Raw genomic sequence first — 24,431 nt, 5'->3', positions numbered from 1 at the left:
AATATCTTCAGTTCTTACTACCGGATAATGGTATGCAGTGGTTGACTGAATATTTGAAAGAAGTTAAAACAATGCTCTGTTCTATTTTTCAGAGAATGCGGAATCAATTGATCTCAAACAGTTTTTCGACCTACATTTCTCACATATATATTATGTGTTCTTTGAAAACTTTGTGACTATTGAATTAGGTCTTAAACAAAAAGGTAAGTAGTTCAAAAGGAACACTTTTTGTCTTGGTGCTTGAGTTTTTGTTATAAAGCAGGGTGTAATAAATTAAAGCCATCTGTCTGTGGTCACAAATGGCAACATTAACTGCTCAGAGATACCTGTAAGCACTAACTTTGCAAATAGAGGCAGAGCAATTAGAGGTGCATGAAGTGGAGGTGAGCAAGGACCATTTATTCTCTGATGACTGTTTTTGCCCTTTTGCAAAGTGAGGATTCTTAAGGTGTTAAACTTTTTGTGTCTGCAGAATTAGCTGTTTTGTTTAACAAGATATTGTGTAACAATCTGTACCAGCTGTTGATGCCACAATAGAAAGTTATACAAACTAACCATGTAAAACTGTAAACCATAACTATGAAATATACCTTTTTATTTGCAGAAGGAATGAAAATTATGGTTGTAGAAATTAATGGTTTTGTTTTACACGTCTAAGGATCTTTCTCAGTTGTCTTTTGTTTTCATAATGAAAGTGTATCTTCTATTTATTTTTAATTGCATCTAGGTCACAAGTCTCAGAGAGAAGAATTAGATTCTATTCTTTTTATTTTTGAGGTAAGGTAACTTGAATGTTTCTGTACGAGTTTTTTGCTTTGAACTAAGACCTGTTAAATAATAACAGTACAGCTACTCTGCAGCTGCTTGGAAATACGCTTTACATTTAACTGCATTCCTTTTTCCTTTTGCTTAGAGTGGAATATATGTGCTTTGTGTGAGAAGAAAAAGAATGTGACTTGCAGGTTTGCAGAAAGATGTCTTAACCGGAAAAAGATGTTTTCTGTGTCTGCAGATAGTTCATTACTTTTTGGTGGTGGTGTTTACCCCCCGCCTTCCAATGTGTTGTACACTTTGAAATTCTTATAAAGGTGATCTCTGATTAGTCATGATCTTTTTGACCTTTTGATTGATTGTTATCTCTGATTTTTCTTATAATAGATCACTACTGCAGCATTAGTTTTTATAGATCCCTTTTATTTTCAGAAAAATTTATAATTTGAAAATAGCATTTCATAATACCCTTACCAAAGCATATCATGACTTAATTAAGATGAATTAGAAACTAATTTAATGAAATTGGAATATTTCTGAGCAGAGACTATAGTTTAGAAATAGCTTAGAATGTCAAGTTTTTGTCTTTCCTTTTTGATGGAGGCTTCTATCAAAACAAGAACAAGGATTGTGTTTTTTAAAAATATGTAAAATCGATAGCTGATGAATGCTTATCACATGGTTGAATACAAATACAAGAATTTTTTTAATTATTTTTTTAGTAAGGTACATTGGTGCTTAAAACTTTAGGATTAGCTGTTACAAGGAGAGTGAATCTGAAGAGAGCTAGTTCGTTTGTTCACTAATTCCTGCATAAAGGGACATAAGGATGACTTGTGCTTTGGAAGCAGTTGCACAGCCTGCTGGAGGGCCAGGGCCAGGAATTAATTTGGGAAATCAGGTTATTTACAAGTTGTTAATGCCTCTAGCATAAAAGCCCAAGTACTACATAATAGATTTTTTTAACTGCCTCTGTCACTAACTGTGCTCTGTTTCTTACCATCTGAAGATGATCATTCTCCAATATAGCTGGAGAGGTGTTAGACCATTATTGCCCTAGGTCTTGTCTTCATTGTTTTGCTGTAGCTCATTATCCCTCTGAGAAGCTGAAGCAAATGTTTGCTTGTGCCACAGAGGCAAGCTGACAGCTGAGCATCCTAGTTTAAACCACTATGAAGGTGGAATAACCCAGTACAACCTGTTGTGAACCAGAGCAGCTGGGACATACTCATCCCATTCTACTCTGTATGCTGTAAGCAGCAATATCCAGCAGAGAGGCAGTGGAGCCAGATAAACTGCAGTAACATCTGAAGTCTCCAATGCAGGATTTGCCAGACAGTCTTTGGGCTTCTTAGCTTTAGGAATGGGATTATCTTGAAAGGGCAGTAATGCTTCCAAGGAAAGCAGTGTGGAAATTTTCTAAGTTAACCCTTCAGCTTCTGATCTGTGGCCTTTGTCAAAGCGCTCTTTGGTCTTCTGAGAGCAATATCTGCAACATAGATCCTTGGGTTCTGTTTTTCTGTAGAAAATTTTGCAACTCCTTCCAGAAAGGATTCATCAGAGATGGCAATTTCATAGTATTGGTAAGTTGATTCTTTCTTTCTTTTTTAATCTTATTTTTTATTAGTATTTTGTGCTACTCCTTTCCTTACCCTTTAAGTGACGTAACAGGGATTATGGTCTTGAAACTCTTGCAAGCTAGGGGAAGAAAAAAAAGAAAACAAAAAACCCCACCAGTGTGATGAATGCTCTTCTAGATAGAATTAAATCTGGGAATCTGGAAATAGAACAGTGGCTGAGAAAGAACAAGGGCAGGTAGAAAGTTGCTTTGTAATTATTTTTTTCCTAATTTTTTCTGTCTTAATAAATTTCAAAATTGGGGTGAGGTCTGTATTTGTAAATGGGGAATGTTGATATTATGCACACTAATGACTTGCAAATCTTTTTACTTTTAATGTACACATCCCAGAAAGTGCTTGGGAAAGGATGTTAGGGGTTATGAAGAAGCTATGAAAGGTGATCTTTTTTTCCCTTCTGGCATTGAGAGAGTTGCCTGAGGATATCAAGTTCACCAAGATTAAATTGGAGATTGCCAAGGACTTGTTTAAAAGTTACTATCAAGTCTGACCGAGAACTCTGACATCTTACTTAATAAAGAGAGAACAAACAAACAATATTTATTTTTCCTTTCTTCTTTTTAGGGTTGATTTTAAAGAAGCTTCTTCACACTGGAAATTCATTAAAGGTATTGGAAAAAGTTGCATGCTACTTTTGTCTAAAATACTTAAATAAAAATAAGAACATAAGGGTGAATTTTTATGGTAAAAACACAGGAGTGAGAACTACATCATGACTTGTGTGTCATAAAAGAATGACTTCAAATCATCAGCTTTATCTCAGTAGAACTACTCACGGTAGTTATGTGTTTATATAGAGTAGCCAAGTTAAGAATGTGTTCAAATAACTTGAAGGATTTTGCATTAAAGCAGAAGTAAGCCTTAACCATTCATTGTTAGGGGCAAGGAAACTGCTGTAGGGGCTCAGGCTGTGGTTTTGGGACTCAAACTGTCTTGGAAGTGGAAGATTATCTATGCCAAAGAAACCTGTTGGTAGGTAGTGTAATAATGGTTGACCATGGGACAAAAGCCACCCAAATGTAACATGTAGTTTTGGTACTGCAGCAACCAACCATGCCACTCCTCTGTAAACCTCGTGCAGGCTTTGGCTGGTGCTGAAATTCTCCAGTGTGAGAGCCAGCAGGGACTGCTCTAGGACTCCATCGCCCTCTTGAAGGAGGAGTGGAAGAGGGTAGAATAGGTCTTTCTGCTACAAAAAGCTCGCTCTGTTGTCATAAATCATGAATACATTTAGAAATTTTATGACTGTCTTTGTATTTTCTGAAAAATGGACATGGTGTCTTGCAGTGCTGTAGTCAAGCAAGTGACTAGACACGTGTTGGTTTTCTTCCTCTTCTTTCAGATAAAATCCTGTGAAAGAGATTCTGTGAGGCAAACAGCAGTGAAGGTGCCAGGATTGTTCTTACATTTCAGCAGAGGCAGCAGATGCACTAGCTTGGCTCTGCTGATTGCTGGTGGTCATGCTGTCTGTCTGTTCTTGTCTTTTCTACCCCTCCCCTTCTTCTCCCTCCAGGACAAATGGAAATGCTTTTGTGTGTTCTGGGACAAGTTAACTTGTTCTATTTTTTTTTTTCCTTTAAGATACGTCGAGAGGGTGTGCGCCTCTTTCTTTTGTGGCTGCAAGCACTTCAGAATAACTGTAGTAAAGAACAATTATGGATGTTTTCTTGCTTGATTCCTGGGTTTTCATCACCACAGTCAGAATATGGCCCCCGAACACTAGATAATCTCATTAACCCTCCACTTAATGTTCAAGAAAGTAAGTAATTTGGTAGTATTACTCAATTCTCTACATAATTCTCAACACAGAAAAGGCAAGTTAAAGTAAAGAACTAGCATATATATGTACCCAGGGAGATTATGGAGCTGTTAATGAGTTTTTTGGCAGTTTATCTTCTTCCAATAGTAACTTCATCTTATTGTTGTTGTCTTTTAGGGTGGGTTGTTTTTGTTTTGTGTTTTTGGTTTTGTTTGTTTGTTTTTTAAAGTATGGCTATAGTAGATTAACAGATAGTGGTGAAAATAAACTCACCGGTTTTATGTAATTCTTAAGAATTACAAGCAGATGCTGCATCTACTGCCAACTTGCACAGGCCGATTCTGCTTGTGTTGAGTATTTGTACTGGCTTTGGCCATACCCTAGGGAGCAAGCTACACAAAACAGTTTCTGGTATGGCCTTCAAGAGAATGAGTGTGTGTTAGGGCAATGCATAAAGCCAAATGGTTGATCTTCCTGCTGTGTCTGTGTATGACCAGGCATTTAAAGCTGTGGTATTCTTGTGGCTCAGAATCTTCCAAAAGAATTGGAGCTTGTAAATTGCAAAACCTGAGGTCAGAGTTCTGCATCAGTGGAAAGGCTTGAGCATTCTGAGATAAGCTTTTTATACTTTCTGGATAATTTTTTTTTTAAACATGAGGATCATTATCTTGACTCTAATCAACAGAGTGAGGATTTTTCTCTTAAGGTGATACTTATGATAGTTTTTCCTTTTACTGTTCACTCTAGCACTAAATATCAGTTACTGGTTACTTTGGGGAGCCTCTTGCCTTCTAAATCAATTTATTCCTGTTAGTAGTATTTTATGTTCATTTACTAATGAATTGCAATTGGATTGGGTCATAAGTGCAAACTGTGCATTCACATAAATGTGAATCAGAAGCTAACCACTTTTTTCTCCAAGCATTAAGTGCTTTTGCCTTTTTTCCATCTCCACCCAAAGTTTTAGAGCTGACACAAGCATTGCTTGTGGAAACAAGCAGTGTCTCCTTGACTGGTAATTAACTTTACTGAAACTTAGCAGATGAATTTAGTGGCAGGATAGCTCTGCAGGTAAAAGTCTGCTATATAATTTAAGCCCTGTTTTGGAGTTATATTGTGTTATATTTCTATAGTGGGAAAGGAGAAACCATCCTAGAGGAGATGTAGGCAGCATAGAAATGCAGAGCACAGAGTAAAATGCAAACACCAAACTACAGGAACAAGAGAAAAATAAACTCTGATGTAGCTTCACTGTAGAGGCAAAGGAAGGATGGAGCTAGTAAAATGACACAAATGTAACTGATGAACTGCTAAATCAAGAAAATCCTGAGAAGTAAATAAAGATTTGACATTTGTGCAACACAAATGTTACACTATTGTTGGCATAAATTCTAGAAGAAATGTATTACGCCTTTTGGAAAAATTTGGTCTTGGCAGGTAGATTCCCGAGATGCATAGGGAGAAATTAGTTATTATCTGCTGTATTTTTATATATGTAAGAAACTATTTCTGTGGTGGTTTATTAGCTAAAATTTCCTAATTTTCATTAATCTATGGCTGGATTGTTTTGCCTTTAATTGTCTTTGCTTACGCCAGTACATTTCTACTTTCATAACTTGGTAGATATTTATGCATGAGAAGAAATGGTCTAAATGTTAGATGTCCTTTTTTCTTTTTTTTTAAAAATAGCTCAAGTGACTATAGAGGAAATCACTCCACTTGTTCCTCCACAATCAGGAGATAAAGGACAAGAAGATTTAACAAGCTATTTCTTAGAAGCACTTTTGAAATACATAGTAATTCAGGTATGTTCTGTAGTTTTAAAGCAAACAAATATGGAACTACTAACACCTGTTTGTCCATTGCAAAAAGACATTTACTAGTAATGCTGCAAATGTATACAAAAATGTTTTAAACATTCCTTACCCCGCCCTGAAGTGTCCTTTGTAAAAAGCAAATTCCCTTAGAAAATCTTCATTTGTCTTCTGTGTGAAGATTCATAGGTCCGTTACTGCAGGGTCTTGTATCAGATTGTGGCGTGAAGAGAAAAAACAGGACTTGTCAGCCATTTCCAGCAATGGTGATTCTAGCTCCCTTTTTCATTTTCACCTCCCCCTCCCCGCCCTGTTGCCTGCAGCCAGCAGAAGGATCAGCTGGGCTCACTTTATTATGTGGGGTCTACGGTGGTCAGGGACTTTGGTTTTCAAACTAAGGGGAAACTTCTAACTGAATGAATTGGATTTTTGTGATACAGGCTTGTAACGAGTCCCAAACTTTTGCTGGCCTTTTTCCTAGGTTTATACTCAGGCTAGCTGAAAAAACCAAACAGAAATAGGATGTCATACTCGATGGTTTGTAAGACTGGGACTGCCAGTGTCTGTGCTTAGGGTCATATTTTTCCTCCAGCTATCTTTCTGGAATTTCTGCTGTTACAGTAGATAACCATGGAGCCTCCCCATTCTTTAATGGAAACACTGAGCTACTGGAAAGCCCTGGTTAGTAGAAATGCACCAGCATGTTTAAATAGTGACACAGAGGTTATGGTTTTCTAGCAAGAGCTTGTGTGGGGCAGTGTGTGTTTGTTTTTTTTCTGATCAAGATATTTACTATCCAGATCTTGTAGGGATGGTGCCATGACTCCTGTTGGTATCTTAATTGTACTTCTGGGACTTTAGTTTTAGGAGACTTGTAAGCTCAGGCGTAATACAGTACACTAAATAGAAGAAATTTGGGATTACTGCTAGAGCTGGACAAGTGAACCTCTTCAAAAGAGAAGCAATGGGAAACAGTACATTTTTGTCAGATCTGAAGTATTCCAAATCTTATGCGTTAGGTTCAGCTTGAAAGAAGCTGCACTGCTGAGATTACACTCGCTTAGGGTCATTGCTGTGTGAATAAGATCTTGCAGATCCCGAGCTACCTAAGGGGGAGATTATGGAGCCGAACTGAGCACAGACAATTAAGGCTTGAATGAGCATTTAGTCCACGGTGCACAACTCAGGTGCACAGTATGTCCTTCCCTTCGTACTTTGACACTTTCATGATCTCAGCCAGTGCTTGAAATGCCTAGGATAGGGCATGGCAAAAGCTCGTGTCTAAAACTGTGGCCTAGCTATTGTATTTTATGTAATTGATTTGCTGACCACTTAGCCCATGCTGCTTCTAAGCCTGCTCTGCTGTCATATGCCCAGCAAACTGCTTGACTGCATGACATGCTGTAGGTAAGTGTACTGCCTTCTGGGTCAGACTTGTCCAGCAGAATCCAGTTGGGTATCCATCTGTAAGTTTTTCTTCACAATTTTGCAAGTTGTGCTAGAGAAGATGGACAGTGCACAAACTGAAACATTTCATGGCTTCCCTTTATCTGTCTCACTCTGTGAGCTTGCAGTGCTGGAATAATTTGCAACCTCATTTTGTTGCTTCCAGCATCTGCCAGTTTGAATAGAGTTCATCATACTTGTGATTTGTAGACTGAGCTTAATGATGACTGTTCACTTTGAATAAAAATACCCTTGATATTCTTGAACACAACTGCCTTCTCTGTAATAAGTTGGTAGTAGTTTTTTTAAATTTAGATAAGTCATTGAGAAGAACTTGTTTACTATATAAATGCTAGAATCTTTTGCTGCCAAGTCTCTTTAGAGTTACTGATAATTTCAAGCTGAATAGTTACTTCTTAGATACTAAGTTCTGCTAAAGAACTTAGTATCACTGATTTCTACATATTAGTCACCCATTCTAATGAATTATATTGGGCAGATATATATATATATGTATATTGCATTCTAAAGCCCATTGCACTGAAAATAGATCATAATAGAACTGTGGACTTTGAGTAAGGAATAGAGGAGGGGAGAAAAAAGAAAAAGAAGAGGGAGGCTGGTTTTTTATTTTTTTTGTGGTAGACTTTGGCAGATTACCCAGCTCTGCAGGCAGATGGATTCTTGAGGACAAAGATGGAAACTGCAAGCTGGGTTTATTATTAAGAACTTATGCTTTTCAGTAGGAAGACATTTCATAATGGGAAAGGCTTAGCACTCATGATCTGTGAAAGTAGATTTGTGTAATTCAACTTTAAAGTTGTATCTTCTGCTGCTTGTGGTTGACAGATTGATTTGTTTCATATTGCCAACTGCACAAATGAATCCAAGTACCTATTATAATGAATATATGGACACTTTTTAGTCGAAATGTGTTAAAAGAAATTGTCAAACAAATTGTTTATAGTAGCATGGGTAATTGTCCTTTTCTCATAAAACATTTTGAAATATAAAAGCAGTTTTATTAAAAACAATCAACTTGGGTTTACTCCCTGACTTGCCAAGATGACCATAAAGCAGATGTATTTCTATTGGTTTCTGTATTTGATGTGCTCAAGTTCACTTTGAAGCAACGTTTTGGAAGAGAACAGTCTTTGTTTCATTATTTCCTAGCTAGTTTCTGTTTCATCTTTCTAAAAGTGTTTATTAAAATGCATATGATCTTGTTCCAGAGAAATAACTTAGAAAGAAGACATTTTATCAGCCATCTTTCTTGTCTAGATGTTTACTTTATTCAACTTCTTTTTTTTAAGGTTAAGAGTTTAGAGTGGAAGAACAAGGAAAACCAGGAAAAGGGATTTTCATTTTTATTCTCAAATTTTAAGAAATACTACTTACCTTCTATTTTCCCAAACATCTGTAAGGAGACCAGCTTGTATAACCCTATACTTGGTAAGTGTTAACACAGGTGATAAAATCATTACATTTTCTCTAATAGAGAGTAGAGCAAAGCAGTTTTTTGCTTGAGTCGTGTTGTCCATAAAGAACATTCTCCAAAAGTATTGTGAAAGGACTTGTTATCGTTCCTGTTCATGGTTTTCAATTCTCTGTTTGTGGAGGCACCTGACCTTTCATTATAGTCAATCTTGCTATATTAACCTGATTCTTGTTCTTCAATGAAAGAAATGTTCTTGTAAAACAGTTCTTCAGTGTGATCTCTGTTGTTGATTTAAGTTGTGCTCTGAAAAGAAACTACTGCTGCTGAGATAAAAGGAGTTAGTGTGCTGTTCTCTGGGAGATGTTGGTTTTATCTGTACAGAATCGTAGTGTTTGGATCTTATGATGCTTGCTCATAGTTAAGAGAGGGTTATGTTTTTCTGTCAACTATTTTGTCAAGAGCTTGCAGTAGGCAGAGGAAGCTAGGGTTTAACAGTCTTTGAAGCTGATGGTGCTAGAATGTATCTTTCCCTGTAGAGAGTGGAATTTTAGTTGTTTGCTAAGCAAACCTAACTAGAGTTTTGCTCAGAGGCTTTTAGCCCATTCTAAACTAGAATGTTGTTTGCAAATCTTGATTTTGCTAGCTGAGGTTTGTGTGCACCCATTCATATGTTGTTTGTAAGCCAACAGAGTTCAAGACTTGTTTGCAAAGCAGTACCATGTACACAGGCTTTAAGCTGCCATTTCATTACTTGAATAATATGGACACATCACTGCTGCTCTTACCTGTTGATGCAGCTTCTCACAAGGATTAGCAGTGATCTCCAGACACAATTTCATATTCTAAAAATCAAGCTGTCAGAGAAGTTTGTTGAAAAGGTCGTAGTTTCTGCTAGTCCGTGTACATGTATTTGGATTGTGGCTTTCTTCAGAGGTGGATGTTTCAAAACCATATTCTCCTGGGAAAGAAACAGTGGACCGTTTCATCTAGGGGAGAAGAAAGTATAAATCCAGCCATAAGCAACAGTAGAACAGGAGTTGTCTGAAGATATTGAAGAGGCCCAGTGATAAAATAGCTACAAGAGGGATGGTAAGCAGTGCTGAGAAAGCAAACCTGCTGCTTGACATCCCCGAACAAGAAATGTGGAAACTACATTTTCTATGAAGATCTTGATTGAGTCTTCTATAGAAGTGTTACTTTAGTCCTCTATTTTTCTGTGAACCCTACAAGAAACTTCCAAGACCTTAGTAAAGAAGAGGACAGTGGGGAACAAGAAGAAAAAATGGGCACAGGTCTCTGCAACAATGACAGGGATTTTGGGAAGAATACAGTAATGAAAGCAACAGAAACATTGGTAAGTAGAATAGTCTTTTCTCCTCTGAGAAGTTCTTCTCTGGCATGCATCTTCCTACCCTATTTGTAAACAATCCTGTGCCTGTTCTGAATAAAATTGTCAGCATTTAGGCAGAAAACAAGGCAAATATGGGCACTGACCCTGCTACTAAAAACAGTTCTTATGCTACTGGTGTAATGTTTAATTTAGGAGAGGTCATGAGGTACAAATCAAAGCAGTAGTTTTAGTAAGCAAGTATTGATACAGGGATTTACTGGAGATACTATGTTGGACTAAGGTGTTTTTTCTTTTTTCTTTCTTTCTGTTAAGGCAGATTTTCAGATAAGTATATTAATTACAGTAACAAGCACCGAGCGTTCCAGTTACAAGAAGCTAGTATTGTGCCTCCTCCAAATTCTGGCTTGAGTATTACAGGTTTAGAAGAGCAATACAGGCTTAGAAGAGCCCATGAGATTATTGGGTTTTTTTTTGTTTTGAATGTCTTTTAACATCTGGTTAGATTCTGTAAGATAGTCTTTAGAACTGTTTAGTAAGAACTATGGGTATGGCAGTAAGAATCCAGGGGTGTTGTTTCTTTCATCATAATAATGTGCTTTTCTGTGCTGTTTCCAAGCCATTTAGCTGGGCTCCTTCATTTACAGGGAAACAAAGTGGGTTGTCTTACAGGTCTCTGCAGCTCTTCATTTCTTCTGAACCCTTTATTGCCTTAAAAAGTAAGCTACAAGTGTCCGCCATTTCAACTGTGTTTTTGCTAGCCTTTTCATTTTCTACCCTGTTCACGTCTTCCACCACCTACAGCTTCCTGCCCTTTTTGGCACCAGCTCACATCAAGTTCCCAGAGGCGAAAGGACAGGGAGTGGGGAAAGCCCAAAACAAAACAGAAAGGAAAAATGGAAAGTTGTGGGAATGGAATATTTCCTCTTGTGCTATTTGAGTCAATCTAAGCTTCTGTTTTGCTTTGGTTTCACATCAGTGTCCTCATCTGGAGCCTTGACACCCTACTTCTAAGATGGACAGAAATGTGAAAGAAGAAGAAATGACTGAAGGAGGACACGTTTGAGAAGCAGCTGCAGCATTTAATACAGTTGGGAGTGAATAGAGAGGATGTTCTGAGGGGATATCATGAAACTGCAGAAAGAGACAGTGTGCTGCAAAGACACGTTTACTGCATGTCTACTGGGTGTCTTGTCCTTTTGAGAATACTGCTAGTATTGCAGCCTTCATGCCCTGCTGAATACGAATAGATACCAGAGAGAACTGATTTTTTTTATCTTTAAATACTGTGCCTACCAGGCATTGGTTTCCTTTTTTTTTCCACTTATTGTGCTGTTAAACATGCTTCTGTTTAAGATATATTAATTTTTAATTTCTTTTTTTACTAACCTGCTGCTTTCCACAGAATGAAAACAATGTACTGTTTTTTATTTGTAGTAAATAAAATATTTTTAAGCTTTTTAAAAAGTATTCTGTGCATTTGTTACTTAGGTGGATTGTATGCAAGAGTCATGTATTTTTTTCCTCTAAAAATAATGCTTCCATTAAAAATAGCTGATGTAACTTCAAAGTCTGTTCTGGAAACATTCCTCAGCTTAGCAGCATCATGATGAGTTTATCACTACTTTTGTATGTGGTGGTTGAAATGACACTGAAATATACCAGCTTGGATATCCTCAGTGCTGGTGCTGGATGTTGTGTTGTGTATTTGTAACATTAACAAGGAAACATTTGCAGCAATCTGGCAGGTAGGCTGTATTCATTTCAAGTGTCTGAAAGTATATATGACCTAGATAGTAGCTGATTATTTCTTTGCTGCTATCAGGATGTGTTCCTCCTGGATTATGATACACCATAACTTCTGCCAGGTTATGGTATCCCTTAAAACAGCTCTTGACCTTGCATTAGGAAGATATAGTCAGGGAACAACTTCATATTCTTCAGCACGACTACTCTGCATCTTCTTTGACTCTCACCATTAGTATCTTTGGACTGCCTTCTGGCCTGTAAAACCATGGAATGTATCTCTTGCTCATGTACCTCAAGCCATAGAGGAGGTGAGACAGTGCTGAAATACCATCTCTGTCCAATCTATCACTCTCCATATCTGGATAGAACCATCATTTTCTATGCCTCCTCCTCTTTGTTTTTTTATTGGGTTTTTTTGGTTGTTTCTTTGTGTGCTCTCACCAGATGAAAACCATGATACTGAAACACCAGCAGCAGGCTGTGCTCTGACAGCGCATGTCATAATCAGTCCTCAAATTTTCATCTGCTTTTTGTATTGGAGCAGATCTTACACTTGCCCTTCTAGAACTACAAATAGAGTTAACACACCACTCCCAGAGAAATGTCATTTGCACCTGCAAGATTTGTAGCTGCTTCAGGTTGGTGATTGGTATTGCGGAACTGTTCTACACCCTGTTCTGGGTTATGAAACCCAGAAATGACATTTGGCATTGTTGATTTGGCTGATACATGGCTGGAGTTGAACTGAGCTGTTGATATTTGTCCCTACAGAAATATGTATTATGCACAACTGAAAAAACTGTCTGTGTGTCCCTGCACACCTCAGCTCCCCAATCTTTGTAATGTTTTTACCGCACATATCAATTCCATCCCTGTGGAGTTATTAAGGACTGTCACTTTTTTCTGAAGCAGGTTCAGGAATACTGATGACACTGTCAGCATCTTTGTCACTAGCACAGTAGCAAACCAGAAGAGCTAAACAGTTCTGAACCATCATTTAGAACATGGGCTGGAGAAAATGGAATTGTAGGTTATAGACCCCAAATAACCCCAGTTCCTGTCAGTTGGTGTGCCTCTGGACATCATTCATTACAGTCCCTGCAAGCCAGTACAGAAGCTATTGCTACAGAATGATCCTTCAGCTAAGTCATAGGAAGGTGCATGTTCCCTCACTCTGGCAGCAAAGTCCAGCAAAATTAGCTAGTGCAGGTGTGGCATTAGATGAAGCTGGAAAACTGATGTGGCTTTGGAACAGGATTTCTCTCTGTTCTATTCATCTTTCTCCTATTGCAGGGCCAGAAGAGGCTGTGTTTATTGCAGCTGCTGTTAGAGTACAGTTTGGAATTCAAGCTCGTCCATTGTAGCCATGATTAGATGTTGGGATCTGTATCAGTAGAGAACTGATAACCCTTATCACTAATTATATTGCTTTATTGTGGATTGCTGCAGACCAACATAGAGATCTTTCTAGGCATGCATTAGGAAGTGTGGTGATCCCTTGCATCTGAACTGCATCTGCTTTTCACAGTGGGTTTGGTAGTACAGGATAAGTGACATACAGGACACTTAAAAGGCTGTAAAGTGGTATGAATTACATAAATTGTTGCTTAGTAACTTAACTATATACTTCTAAACAATTCTTTAATATTAAGAAACTTGACAATATCTTAATTCTGTATGAAAATAGTTTTCTTGTATAGACCATATTCTAGTTAACAGTTTTTTTACTACTTCAACTCCTTTGTAGTTTTCAATGAAAATGTGTAGTAGTTAAGTTTATTGAAGTTTATTGTTAAATATTGAGTATAGCATGTGGCTTAAAAAAACCTGAAAACAATGAAATGTGTTTACTTGTTTAGAAAAAAAATGCAAGCAAGGATGTAAGGCTATAGAAATCACTTTCAGATAAAAAACTAAAGGTTTTGCATAGCAGAAACAAGTTGCTGTCTGGACCAACAATATTGTCTTTGTCCAGAAGAAACTTACAGCCTTTTGACATCTTGTAGTGTGGTCTTGAAATTTTCTTTATTGCATCCATTTAGGCACATCTTGGGGTGAGTTGTGCAACAGTGAATATGAAAAAGCAACACCTCTGAAGGTTTACGTGTATTGGTTATGGTTTTAGGATTTCTTTCTTATATAGAGCTTTCTCTCTGTACGTATTTTTAAGATGTTGTGTTTCCATACAGATATACCACAAATGAGACCAAAGCCACACTATGTAATGGTTAAGAAAGATGCTGAAACCAATGAGGCAATATATTGCACAAAGGAACCTTTTATTAAGGCTCGTGTTATTGTCATTCGATGGTTGGTGTCTTTCTGGCTTGAGCCAAAACCACATACAGGACCTCATATTCCTGGGATGGAAGGTGAAAATGTGCCAAAGAATATTCAGGTAAAACCAAATGTACAAAAAAGTATTTGTTTTCATGTTTTTGTCTTAACTGTTATGTCAGCAGTGTGCACTCCTCTCATAATTATAACTAATTAAAGGAATTTCTAAACAAATTTTCTGCTTATGAATTCACTTTAGAAGGACTTCCTATGCTTTTTTTTTTCAAATTCTGCTATTTTGTTTTTAATCAAATAAAAATAAGAAGCCTTGAAATCCAGTGAAATCTATCCTTGATCATTTTTTTCCTGAATTCTTTGTACTGTTTTAAATTATACTGTTGTATAACTTAAATTGTACTGTTCAGTTGTATTAAAAATGAGCTATGGAATATTCTTGAATTTTCATTTCAGAGAGCAGCTGCTAGCATGGCTTCAAGGGAGGACAGCAAAAATGACAGTACTGATAAGCAAGATAGAAATGCAGAGCCAGAACAATCTCATTCTAATACAAGTACTCTAACAGAGAGAGAACCAAGTTCCTCAAGCCTCTGCAGTATTGATGAAGAGCATTTAACCGATATTGAAATTGTCCGGAAAGTCTTTTCTTCTAAAAGAAGCAATGTTAATTTTCTAACTGAGATTTTTCGACAGGTAAAGAACCCTCTTTACAATGCAAGAATCTTGATTATTTTATTGTAAATGATCATTATGTCATGTTTTTCTTTCAAGAGCGTTTGCTAAGCAGAAAATTATATAAATGTGATTCTTTTCAGTCATCTTGCCTTTAAGGTTTAAGAATTGAAAAGTTAGAATCCTGAAATATTTTCTGTGTAGAATAGCCCTGGTTCCTGATTTTTCTAATGTTATTCCTTTAATAATCAGTGCAACAACATTTAACTTGGACTTTACAGTTCCCCATAGACAGGAACGTTTGATCTTTTTGTACATCAACCCCATAGCTGTTAGAGCTCACACCCAAGTGTATTAAAATAAGCCTTCTGTGGGAGTCTACAGCTGTTAAAGAGCTGTTTTAGGAGCTCTTACCGAGTGTCCTTACCTTGATGTTCATCAAAGGAGTGGGACTGATATCTATAGAAAGTAACAGCTTCTGCTTCTGACTTTACTGCAACCAGAAATGTTAGCTGAGCATACTCAAAATAGTGTTTCTCAACTGGAAACTATTAAATTTAAACTGAGAACATATGCCAGAATATGGAGTCTTTATTTATAATGTGAAAATACATAACTGAGTTCAATGTGGGAGAATAGAACAAGGTAGTCTTTCTTTATACCCTGTGCTATAGATCAAAAGATGAAGAGATTTTTTCTGAATAATAGTAAAGAAACATATACTAAGTTTCAATTGAAATGCATGACACTAGTTGCTTTAAACAGCAGAAAACTAAACGTTTTAAAACTCCAGTATATCTGGATGAAATGGATATTTTTGAGTGGGTCAAATGAATGTCAGAAGCTTATCTATATCCAATGTGTTGAAGAGCTTGGACACATTACTGAAGGAGATAACGGAGTTACCTGAATCCAGCAGTCGCTCAAGGGTTTAGAGTCCCAGACATTGAATGTAGAATCTAAATTATTGATGGTTTGTTTAGAAGCTGCCCCCTCCAGTGAAAGGGACAGAAAAGCAGTTTTCCTCATTCTTTTCACAAGGCATTCTGTGAGTGATGTAGATTGTTTGGATTTCATATGTAGTTACAAGATCTCATTTAAGTCATTATTTAGCCAGATGTTTTCAGTGTAAGTTCATTTCTAATATGCCAGATGTTTGTAATGTTTCTAAAACAGTGGGGCTAGGTTATTCCAGCCAGGAGGAGGTTTCAGTTATACTGTATTGTGGGAAGATTGTCTGTAGAAAAAAAGTCCTGTGCGTTTTAGGCTCCAGGGTACAAAACATGTATATTGGCTTGCAGAAGACTGTTAGATTTAATGAGTGATAGTGTGTGACTGTTGAACTTGTCAGCTGAATTCTGTTGTACACAGCAAAATTCTTTTTAGTGTGATACTGGTATGAAATGTTTATTTCTAGAGAGGACATACCGCTTGTGTCAAGTGGGTACTCCTTAAAAACATGGGCAATGACTTTTCAACATTCACACCATGGACTCCATAAAGCTATGTGTTAGTGTAGTTTATCTGATTTTTTTTTTTTTGTTTAAATACAATTAGGGCATCATGGTCTTTGGTAAATGTATTTATAGTTAGTTAAAACCTGACTAAAGTTAAAAGTTTCTGATCTATGACTAGTTGTTACCAGCACACAGATACAGAAAACCTCCTGAAGAGGGCACTGATCAGCCATCACACTGACTCAAATACATGTTTTTTTTAAACGGTAATTCTGAAGTCTTTTTAGGGAGTCATTTGTTTTAAGGATACTGTTCTGTAAAATCTTACTTAGCTAAAAATAAGATACACGGCTACCAGTAATGTGTGTCACTTGAATTTTTCTTAGTCATTTAGAACTGTTTTAACTCCACTCTTCCAAATCCTCTGAATGTAATAGAAACTCATGCTCGCTTGTTTTGCATACCATTGACGAGTGTTTGGGTCTTAATTTCAGCAGGCTAGGTGTTGAGTACATATGCCTGTATGGATTCTCATATCTCTCTCTTTGGCAATGAAGTTTTCAAAGTACTTTCTTGACAGATTTTCTTCTTAAAACATTTTTTTCATGTTTTCAGTTTACAGTTGAAGAAAGTGAGCAAACATTTCAGTTTAGGAGTAATTTATTTGTTAAGATCCTACAGTGGCTGTGGTTTTTCCCCCCCTTATCTCTTAGAACCTGTACAGTATAGAGCCCAATTTGATTTCAAGTACTGTAACTGGTTTTTTGTTTGTTTCTTTTTCTACTCACAGGCATTTCTGTTGCCGATATGTGAAGCAGCTGCCATGAGGAAAGTGGTAAAGGTGTATCAGGAATGGATTCAGCAAGAAGACAAGCCTTTATTTATGAAAGAACCTGAGGAAATAATGCAGTGCACAACTGTAGACTGTGATGAAAATGTTGTTGACCACAATTCATCAGAGAAAGCAAAAGAAAGAGAAGAGGTAAAATATTGTTGGTTAATATTTCCGCATTGTTTTGACATGCTAGTAGGCAGAGAAGTGGCCTCCTCGACATATTATATGTGGTTTAATTTGATGTCAGAGCATCTGTTGGGGAAACGCAGTGGTAATTAAACAGTGCATGAATGGTTTACCGATTTGATCCATTATCTGTAGATTTTTAATGTGGTTAGTTCAATTTAAAATTTCATATAGTTTTATGAACTATTCTCAAGATGTGGATTGTACAGTATGCCAACCGTCAGTTGTGTAAAAATTATATAGAAATAAAAGGATGAGGAAAACGGTAGTTATTTCATCCAGATACTTTAAAATAATTGCTACAAAAATCTTAAAATATAGTTGTGTCTTTAAGATGCATCTTAAACATCTGTTTATCATTGTTTATTATTTAATATCTATTATATCCTTTTCCCTTTAATATAAAACCAAAATTCCTGTCTACAAATCTATGGGATTTTAAGAAAAAGTATTTTTCAGGAAAAAGGGATGAACCCTAGTCATGTTAGAAATTCAAACTGGGCAAGAAATGGCTGTTATGAAGACACTTTGCATAAAATGTCCGAAATTGATACTGAAGAGCAAAATGTACGAGCTGGAGTGCAGTCAGTATTGCAGGTATGAAATAAACTTGATATCTAATTCTCATCCTAGTAGTAAAGCTCTTGTTATCAGTATATAAAGAGTGGTATGTAATGCAAATATAATGCAAATCTCCTGTAAGGGAATCTCATGCTCCTTCAAAGCATATCTGAATTCTAAAAGTTATTTTAGATCTAAAAAGTATGATGATAAATAGAAAAATGACAGTGGTTCACTATATCTTTATTGACTTTAAGTAGGACAATGTATACACAAGTGTTGGATAACACAGTAAAAAAATCTTTTAATTTTGCATCAGGACATGCCTTCTGCTCTACATCGTATCACCAAAAAAAAATAACTCTCATTTGAGTGCCACATCTTCAAATTATTCTAATTAAATGTTTAATGAGAATACTTAGAAGCTTTTTTCTTTTAAGTTGTTAGTCACCATACACAAAACATCTGATTCTGCAGTTTTGCTAATCTGAATAATAAGGTGTACAGGGATATTTTCTCATCTTTATCTGAATTACAGATTGGATGAGTGTGTGAAAAATTTGATCAGACACCACAACTCTCTACTTCAGTGATATCCTTAAGGAATGGGAATGTTGCAGAAGTTCCCTAACAGAAGTTTTCTAACTGCTTCTAGGAAATATGGCAGGGTAGAAATTGTGTTAATTTTAAATGTTCATCAAAATGCTTCACTGAAGTTGAGGATATAGAAAATCAAGCGTGTATAACTTGAGGGTCCTTGAAATGCTCTTAAGGTCATACAAAATGTGTACATTTTATGTATAATATGTGTGTGCACATACATACTTATAGGTGTGTGTATATGACTCTAGCCTCCATAATATTTTTATTCAGAAGAAAACTGATTCTGAACAAAATAAAATAGACATGTGCATTTGCCACTCCACAGTGTGCACTTTTACCATGAGTGACCATGCTAATTAGAACTCATTATTTTTACCACAGCTTGAATGATTTCCTGAATAGGTTTTTCTATTGTGCTGTACACTGTTATATATAGAAATAAACTTTGTAGCTGAAATCACTTTTAAGTTCAAATATGTTACAATAATTTAAGCTTCATAATCCTTGCATACAATGACTTTTGAATATGAAGTGTTTCTGAGAGAAGAAACAGTGAAGTATCTTTATCTGTTTGCAATGTATCACAAAGGTTTACACATCTGAGAAGGTCTGGGAGATTCTTTTAGACAAAGATTCATTTGACCAACAAATATCTTTTTTTAGCCTGAAACAGAGTCAAGGCATTGTTCTATCCCAGTACCATGTCTGAATTTGAGAGGTGTCCCAACCTGGAACCACATTTGACTTTTTCTGTGAAACAAGAATCCAAGACTTCTGTCTTGAGTTTTCTTCACATTTAATTTTTGCATAGACTTATTTCTAGGCACTTAGAGTAGAGTAGGCTCATTAGTTGAGGCAAGTGAATGTAAAGCTGCATATTAATAGTATTTGATTATTAAAATCCAAAGCTCTCAGCGGAGGGAAATTACAACCACAGAACCAATGATTTCCTGTGCATGTGGATTAAGAAAGACAAATGAAAAATAATTGGAAATCTAAAGCTCATTGTGATTCAAATACTTCCTAAACTTACATAAAAATATAACAATACTTAGTAGTAGCTCCTGTAACTCCTACTTTGTTGTCACCATTTTCATTCTGAAAGCCCTAATTCACAGTCCACTGAAGTCAACCACTTTCCTACTTCCGGTAAGCCTTACTGATCACAGTGGGATGAATGCTTTAGTTTCCCAGAACATAATACAGGCTGTGTCATGCTGAAGCACTCAGTGTATACCGGGTCTGTTTCAATTAGTTTAGCTTATGTTATACTAGCCAGCTGCTGGCTTATAGGTGGAGCTTCTGTGCAGTGGACTACTTCACTGGGACATTTTTGTCCATCATGTTAAAATAATTGTATTGAGTAGTTTGTTGTACCATCTGTCTATGCGAGCAAAAATATACAAATGTATTTTTTAGAAAAAAGTGGGGAAGAAAATCAGTCTTATTGTTGCTTTATCATCACATCAAGATAACATATTTAAATTTATACTTCTGAGTGCATATGAAGCCTTTTCTGTTAATCATAGATTTTCTCTTCCTGGTTGCTATCAACTGAATTGCTGAAAACATCAAAGTGCTTCAAGCTCATAACATACACTCTTTTCTACTTACAGGTTTTTATAATAAATTCTTCAAATATATTCTTTCTTGAACCTGCAAATGAAATTAAAGCTCTGCTGGATGAACACACTGATATGTGTAAACGTATTCTTAATATCTACCGTCACATGGTAGTCCAAGTGACTATGGACAAGAAGACATGGTAAAATGCTAATGCTTTTGTCTTAGATTATTAGTTCACAACATAAATGAGAACATTTACTTTTTCAAAAACACAGTTTTTTACAAACACAGTAGAGTGGTATTGACTATGGGAACCAGTTTCTCTAAATCAGTAAAGATATGGACTTTAACATCACAGACAACTTACCACAGGGGAAGAGGTTATCTGCTCTGTTAAAGCCAGTAGTAAGCACCTAGTTAGTTTGCAGTTTATCCCTCAGTGAAAAAAGAAGTAAGCTAGGATACACAGACTATTGTTAAGAAGCTACTAATGACTTTTTTTCCAAGGCATTTTGCTCATGTGTCAAAGTGCTAAAATATGAAAACATATATGAAGCTTCACAGCCTTATTCAAAAATAAACAAAAAATCCTCAGATAAGCATGGATAACTATTATAATCAGATGTGGGTTGCTCTTGATCTGTAATTGTGTACAGGAGTCCGTGTACTGTTTTAACTATTTTGTTCCTTTCCAGTGCTTAACGTGCCTAGCAGGTACAAGGGACCCCACTTTCAAATGAATTTCTGTTATTTCCCCCTCTCCTTTAAATAACTGTCTCTAATGACATAGTATATTGCCACCATTCTCCACTGCAAGGAAGCACTAGTAACGGGAGTTCAAATGGCTGATTGCCATTTGAAATCATGGCTGATTGCCATGACTTGACTTGCATTCAAGCTGTCACTAGTATTTCCTGAACTCTGGGTAAGTAGAGCTGGCATTACATGTCATGTGAAGGTTGTCTGCTCTTGTGAGGAAATAGTCAGTTCAAGGCTAGCCACTGGGAAACTTGGGAGTAGTAATAGAAAACAGATTCCACTAGATTAGTATTTTCTTCCACAGTTTCACATCACTGTAAAAAAGTGACTATAGTCTGTGATGGCAAAGATTATGCCACACAAAATAATTGATGAAGTATGTTAATGATAATGTAACATTCCAAAACTTGTCATTCATACAAAAAGAAAAACATAAAAGCTCGGATTGGAAATCTAATTAAAACTTTGCCTCTAATTTCAGGCCATTGAAGGTGATAGCACTTGAATGACGTGACAGAAAATGTTAGAGAGTGACAGGGATTCATTCCTCACTCTCAAGTGTGAAAAGAAGATTGGAGTAATTTCTTTTCAAGAACCAAGTTAGGCTGTTTGTAATCACAGTGTCCTGTCTGGAATGTGTTTGAGCAAATAAAGCTTGGTTATTCTCTTTAAAAGTATCCTGGTATATACAGAAGTATAACAAAACGGTAACTCTAAGTTTAATATTGTTTTGCAGGGAACAGATGCTACTTGTGCTGCTCAGGGTTACTGAATCTGTGCTGAAAATACCACCCCAAACTTTCTTGCAATATCAAGGAAGAAAAAACTCCACTTTAGCTGGAAGACTTGCAGGACCTCTTTTCCAGGCAATTAAACATAAATTCACTTTAATTCCGCTAATTTTGACCAAGAGATTAGATGCAATAACCACTGTTGGCTGGTTTGTCATCTTAAATCATTGATCATGTTACCCAGATAACGTGAATGGTGTGGGTTAAAGGACTGGCTACATTTGTTACTTTCTGTCCTATATTTAATGACACCATGACAATGGTTTTTGGGGTACTGCGAAATTAAAAAACTGCTGTCCTTTAGTTGAGTTGAGGTGCAGTTTTAGCCTGCTTCCATTGCAAAATTAGCTCAAGCTGGCACAAAATCTGTGTCATCCATGCCTAAGCAACTGATTTTTTTATTCCTTACAGTAAGCTGTAGCAGATCCTTTCAAAGTTTATAGTTAGAGAATGCTGTTGTGGTGGCTTCTCTGTAAATAGGATCTGTAAAGTCTCTAGATTCTTTAATAGGAAAAAAAAGAATACACAAGATGCAAATGTGATGTGAACTAATTGAGAACAGTATTACAAAACTCTGGCAAAACTTGTAAGATACTGAAAGATCTTTCAAGAGTCAAATGAGTTGTTCCTGTATCTAAGTCAGAAGTCCATGTTAACATATGACTTGATAATTCATGAAAAGTCTGTGTGTTCTGGTGAGGAAAAGAATGTCAGCAACTACACAGAAATTTTTGTGTCAGTTAGAAGCTTCCTTTTAAGCAGTAACATTTGAATGTTGTCATCTTATGTTCAGAATGCAACTTTTCTCACTTTATTCTTTTAGACTCTTATAGTAGCTTGGATCAAAGCAAATCTAAATGTGTACATCTCTCGAGAACTTTGGGATGACTTGCTGTCTGTAATGTCATCGCTGACATATTGGGAAGAGCTGGCCACTGAGTGGTCACTGACAATGGAGACACTAACTAAAGTATTAGCTAGAAACTTGTATAGCCTGGACCTCAGTGACCTGCCGCTGGATAAATTAAGTGAGCAGAAGCAGAAAAAACACAAAGGAAAAGGTAAGACAACGCTGTACACACATCATTTGAATTTGAGCTGGGATAATAAGATGGCAGGCACAGCATAATTTTGGTGTAGCCTAATTAGGCATTTCTATCACCTGAAATAACCAAGTTTCTTTAAGATAAGGCTGCTTTTCAGAACCACCACAAAATCCTCATGTTAAGATTCAGTCCCACAAATAGGCACATATGGAATGTAGTTCTTAAAGGTGTGTTGAATTTAACCTAATATGTTACACTGTAGTGGGTTACACTTTTCTTCTTTTATCAAAGCAATTAAATTAGTTGAGTCCCAGTCATAACTTCTTGAAAGTAACAAAGATTACATATCTGCTAAAAATTAGCTAGCTAGCAAGTGGCTGTTGCAAGAACAATTGGAATATTGATTTTGAAATCCAATGAATGTTGTTTAAAGATGAAATGTAAGATGAACGTAGGGTTTTTTGGGTACTAATTCATCACTAAGCCATGGTGAAGACAGGTTTTGTTGAAGTGACCTTGTTGGACTTTTTAAGAGAAAGGATACTTTTAATCATCCGTGTGAATGGCATCAGTTTTTAAACTGATTTGAAACCAATGCAGGAAATACTTTGTAGAACATAATATGGGGAGAGGAGGTGGCTACTTGCTTATAATGGTACAATTCTGGAATCCGTAAGGGACAGGAAGTCTGTCCTTCTGGATAGAGGGGGCTGGATTGAGAGTTGCAAAACCTGGATTCTCTTTCCAGATCAGAGACGTGACTTTCTGCATGTGACCATGAGCAATCACTTCTGTCTTTGTTTCCACTTCTGTAAAACATGGGTAACAATACTGTTCTCCTTTAAAAAGTGCTTTGAGATCTCATAGTGAGAGGCAGGGTTATATTTAGGGTGAGTAATGAAGATGGAAGAAAAGTGTATTTTTAATCTACATGTTAATCTCTCAGTGTCTGGTTGATGTGGTTCTCCACTCAAACCCGAGGGAAGGTACTTCCTACCAATATCCAAGTGTTTGTCAGTGAGAACTAATTTATGTGGATTCCTTCTCTTAAGGAAGATGTTCCTGTAGGCTGTTTTTGATAAAAACATTTCACGTGCTTCCAAATTTCTCATCTTGGGCAGAGGCATTATTCACACTTTTGTTTTGTTCTTCTGGTGTGTGACAGTTGGACAAAAATACATTTCTCTGTGGTTGACCCTGAGGGGTTGTTGCAGACCATGCCTTCTGGTTTTCCTATACTATATAGCTTTCTTCTTTTTCTTATGTAGGATAAGAATGTGTGTAGTTATTTGAACATAGGTTTAAAAAACATTTTAAATCATCTATATCACCCATACAGAGCCACAAGAGAAGAGTTTATGTTAGCCTTCAGTAATAGAGTTCCAGAGAAAGCCTCCATTGTTAAATGTGAGTTACAGAGTTAAATCCAACTTTGGAAGTAATAAATATTATACAATTTATGCCAAATTTCTTTGGCCCTGTTCATTTGCTAATAATAATGAACATGTGATACTAGGGCTTACTTTCCAAGAAGATGCCCTTTTAATTATTGTAATTGTTTATCAAGTATAATTTTGGATTATGAGTTCAATGTGGATAAGGAAATACTTTGCAAATATTCTTTAGTTCACTTGTTTTACATGCAGTTGGTTTTGATAGCTCCTCATATGAGTTTTATTTACTTCAATATAAATGTCA

At 36.4% G+C, this 24,431-nt stretch overlaps 1 protein-coding gene across 15 annotated transcripts in view; it reads left to right on the top strand.

Moving 5' to 3' along the window:
* RALGAPA1 (Ral GTPase activating protein catalytic subunit alpha 1) overlaps positions 1-24,431 on the top strand; it is a 135,797-nt gene that overhangs the window by 12,781 nt on the left and 98,585 nt on the right. For all 15 annotated transcript variants that reach the window (XM_074824645.1, XM_074824644.1, XM_074824633.1 and 12 more), the window contains exons 2-15: positions 93-203; positions 728-777; positions 2,297-2,354; positions 2,973-3,016; positions 3,990-4,167; positions 5,857-5,972; positions 8,741-8,879; positions 14,152-14,360; positions 14,711-14,950; positions 17,177-17,368; positions 17,867-18,004; positions 20,188-20,336; positions 21,633-21,762; positions 22,511-22,748. In XM_074824645.1, the coding sequence (XP_074680746.1) occupies positions 93-203; positions 728-777; positions 2,297-2,354; positions 2,973-3,016; positions 3,990-4,167; positions 5,857-5,972; positions 8,741-8,879; positions 14,152-14,360; positions 14,711-14,950; positions 17,177-17,368; positions 17,867-18,004; positions 20,188-20,336; positions 21,633-21,762; positions 22,511-22,748 (1,992 nt within the window). The remainder of the gene's footprint in view (positions 1-92; positions 204-727; positions 778-2,296; positions 2,355-2,972; positions 3,017-3,989; positions 4,168-5,856; positions 5,973-8,740; positions 8,880-14,151; positions 14,361-14,710; positions 14,951-17,176; positions 17,369-17,866; positions 18,005-20,187; positions 20,337-21,632; positions 21,763-22,510; positions 22,749-24,431) is intronic.

Source organism: Strix aluco, chromosome 4 (genome assembly GCF_031877795.1).
Source record: "Strix aluco isolate bStrAlu1 chromosome 4, bStrAlu1.hap1, whole genome shotgun sequence".
Classification (NCBI taxonomy): Eukaryota; Metazoa; Chordata; class Aves; order Strigiformes; family Strigidae; genus Strix; species Strix aluco.
The sequence above is the reverse complement of the archived record's forward strand: the minus strand, read 5'-3'. Positions and strand labels throughout refer to the sequence as shown.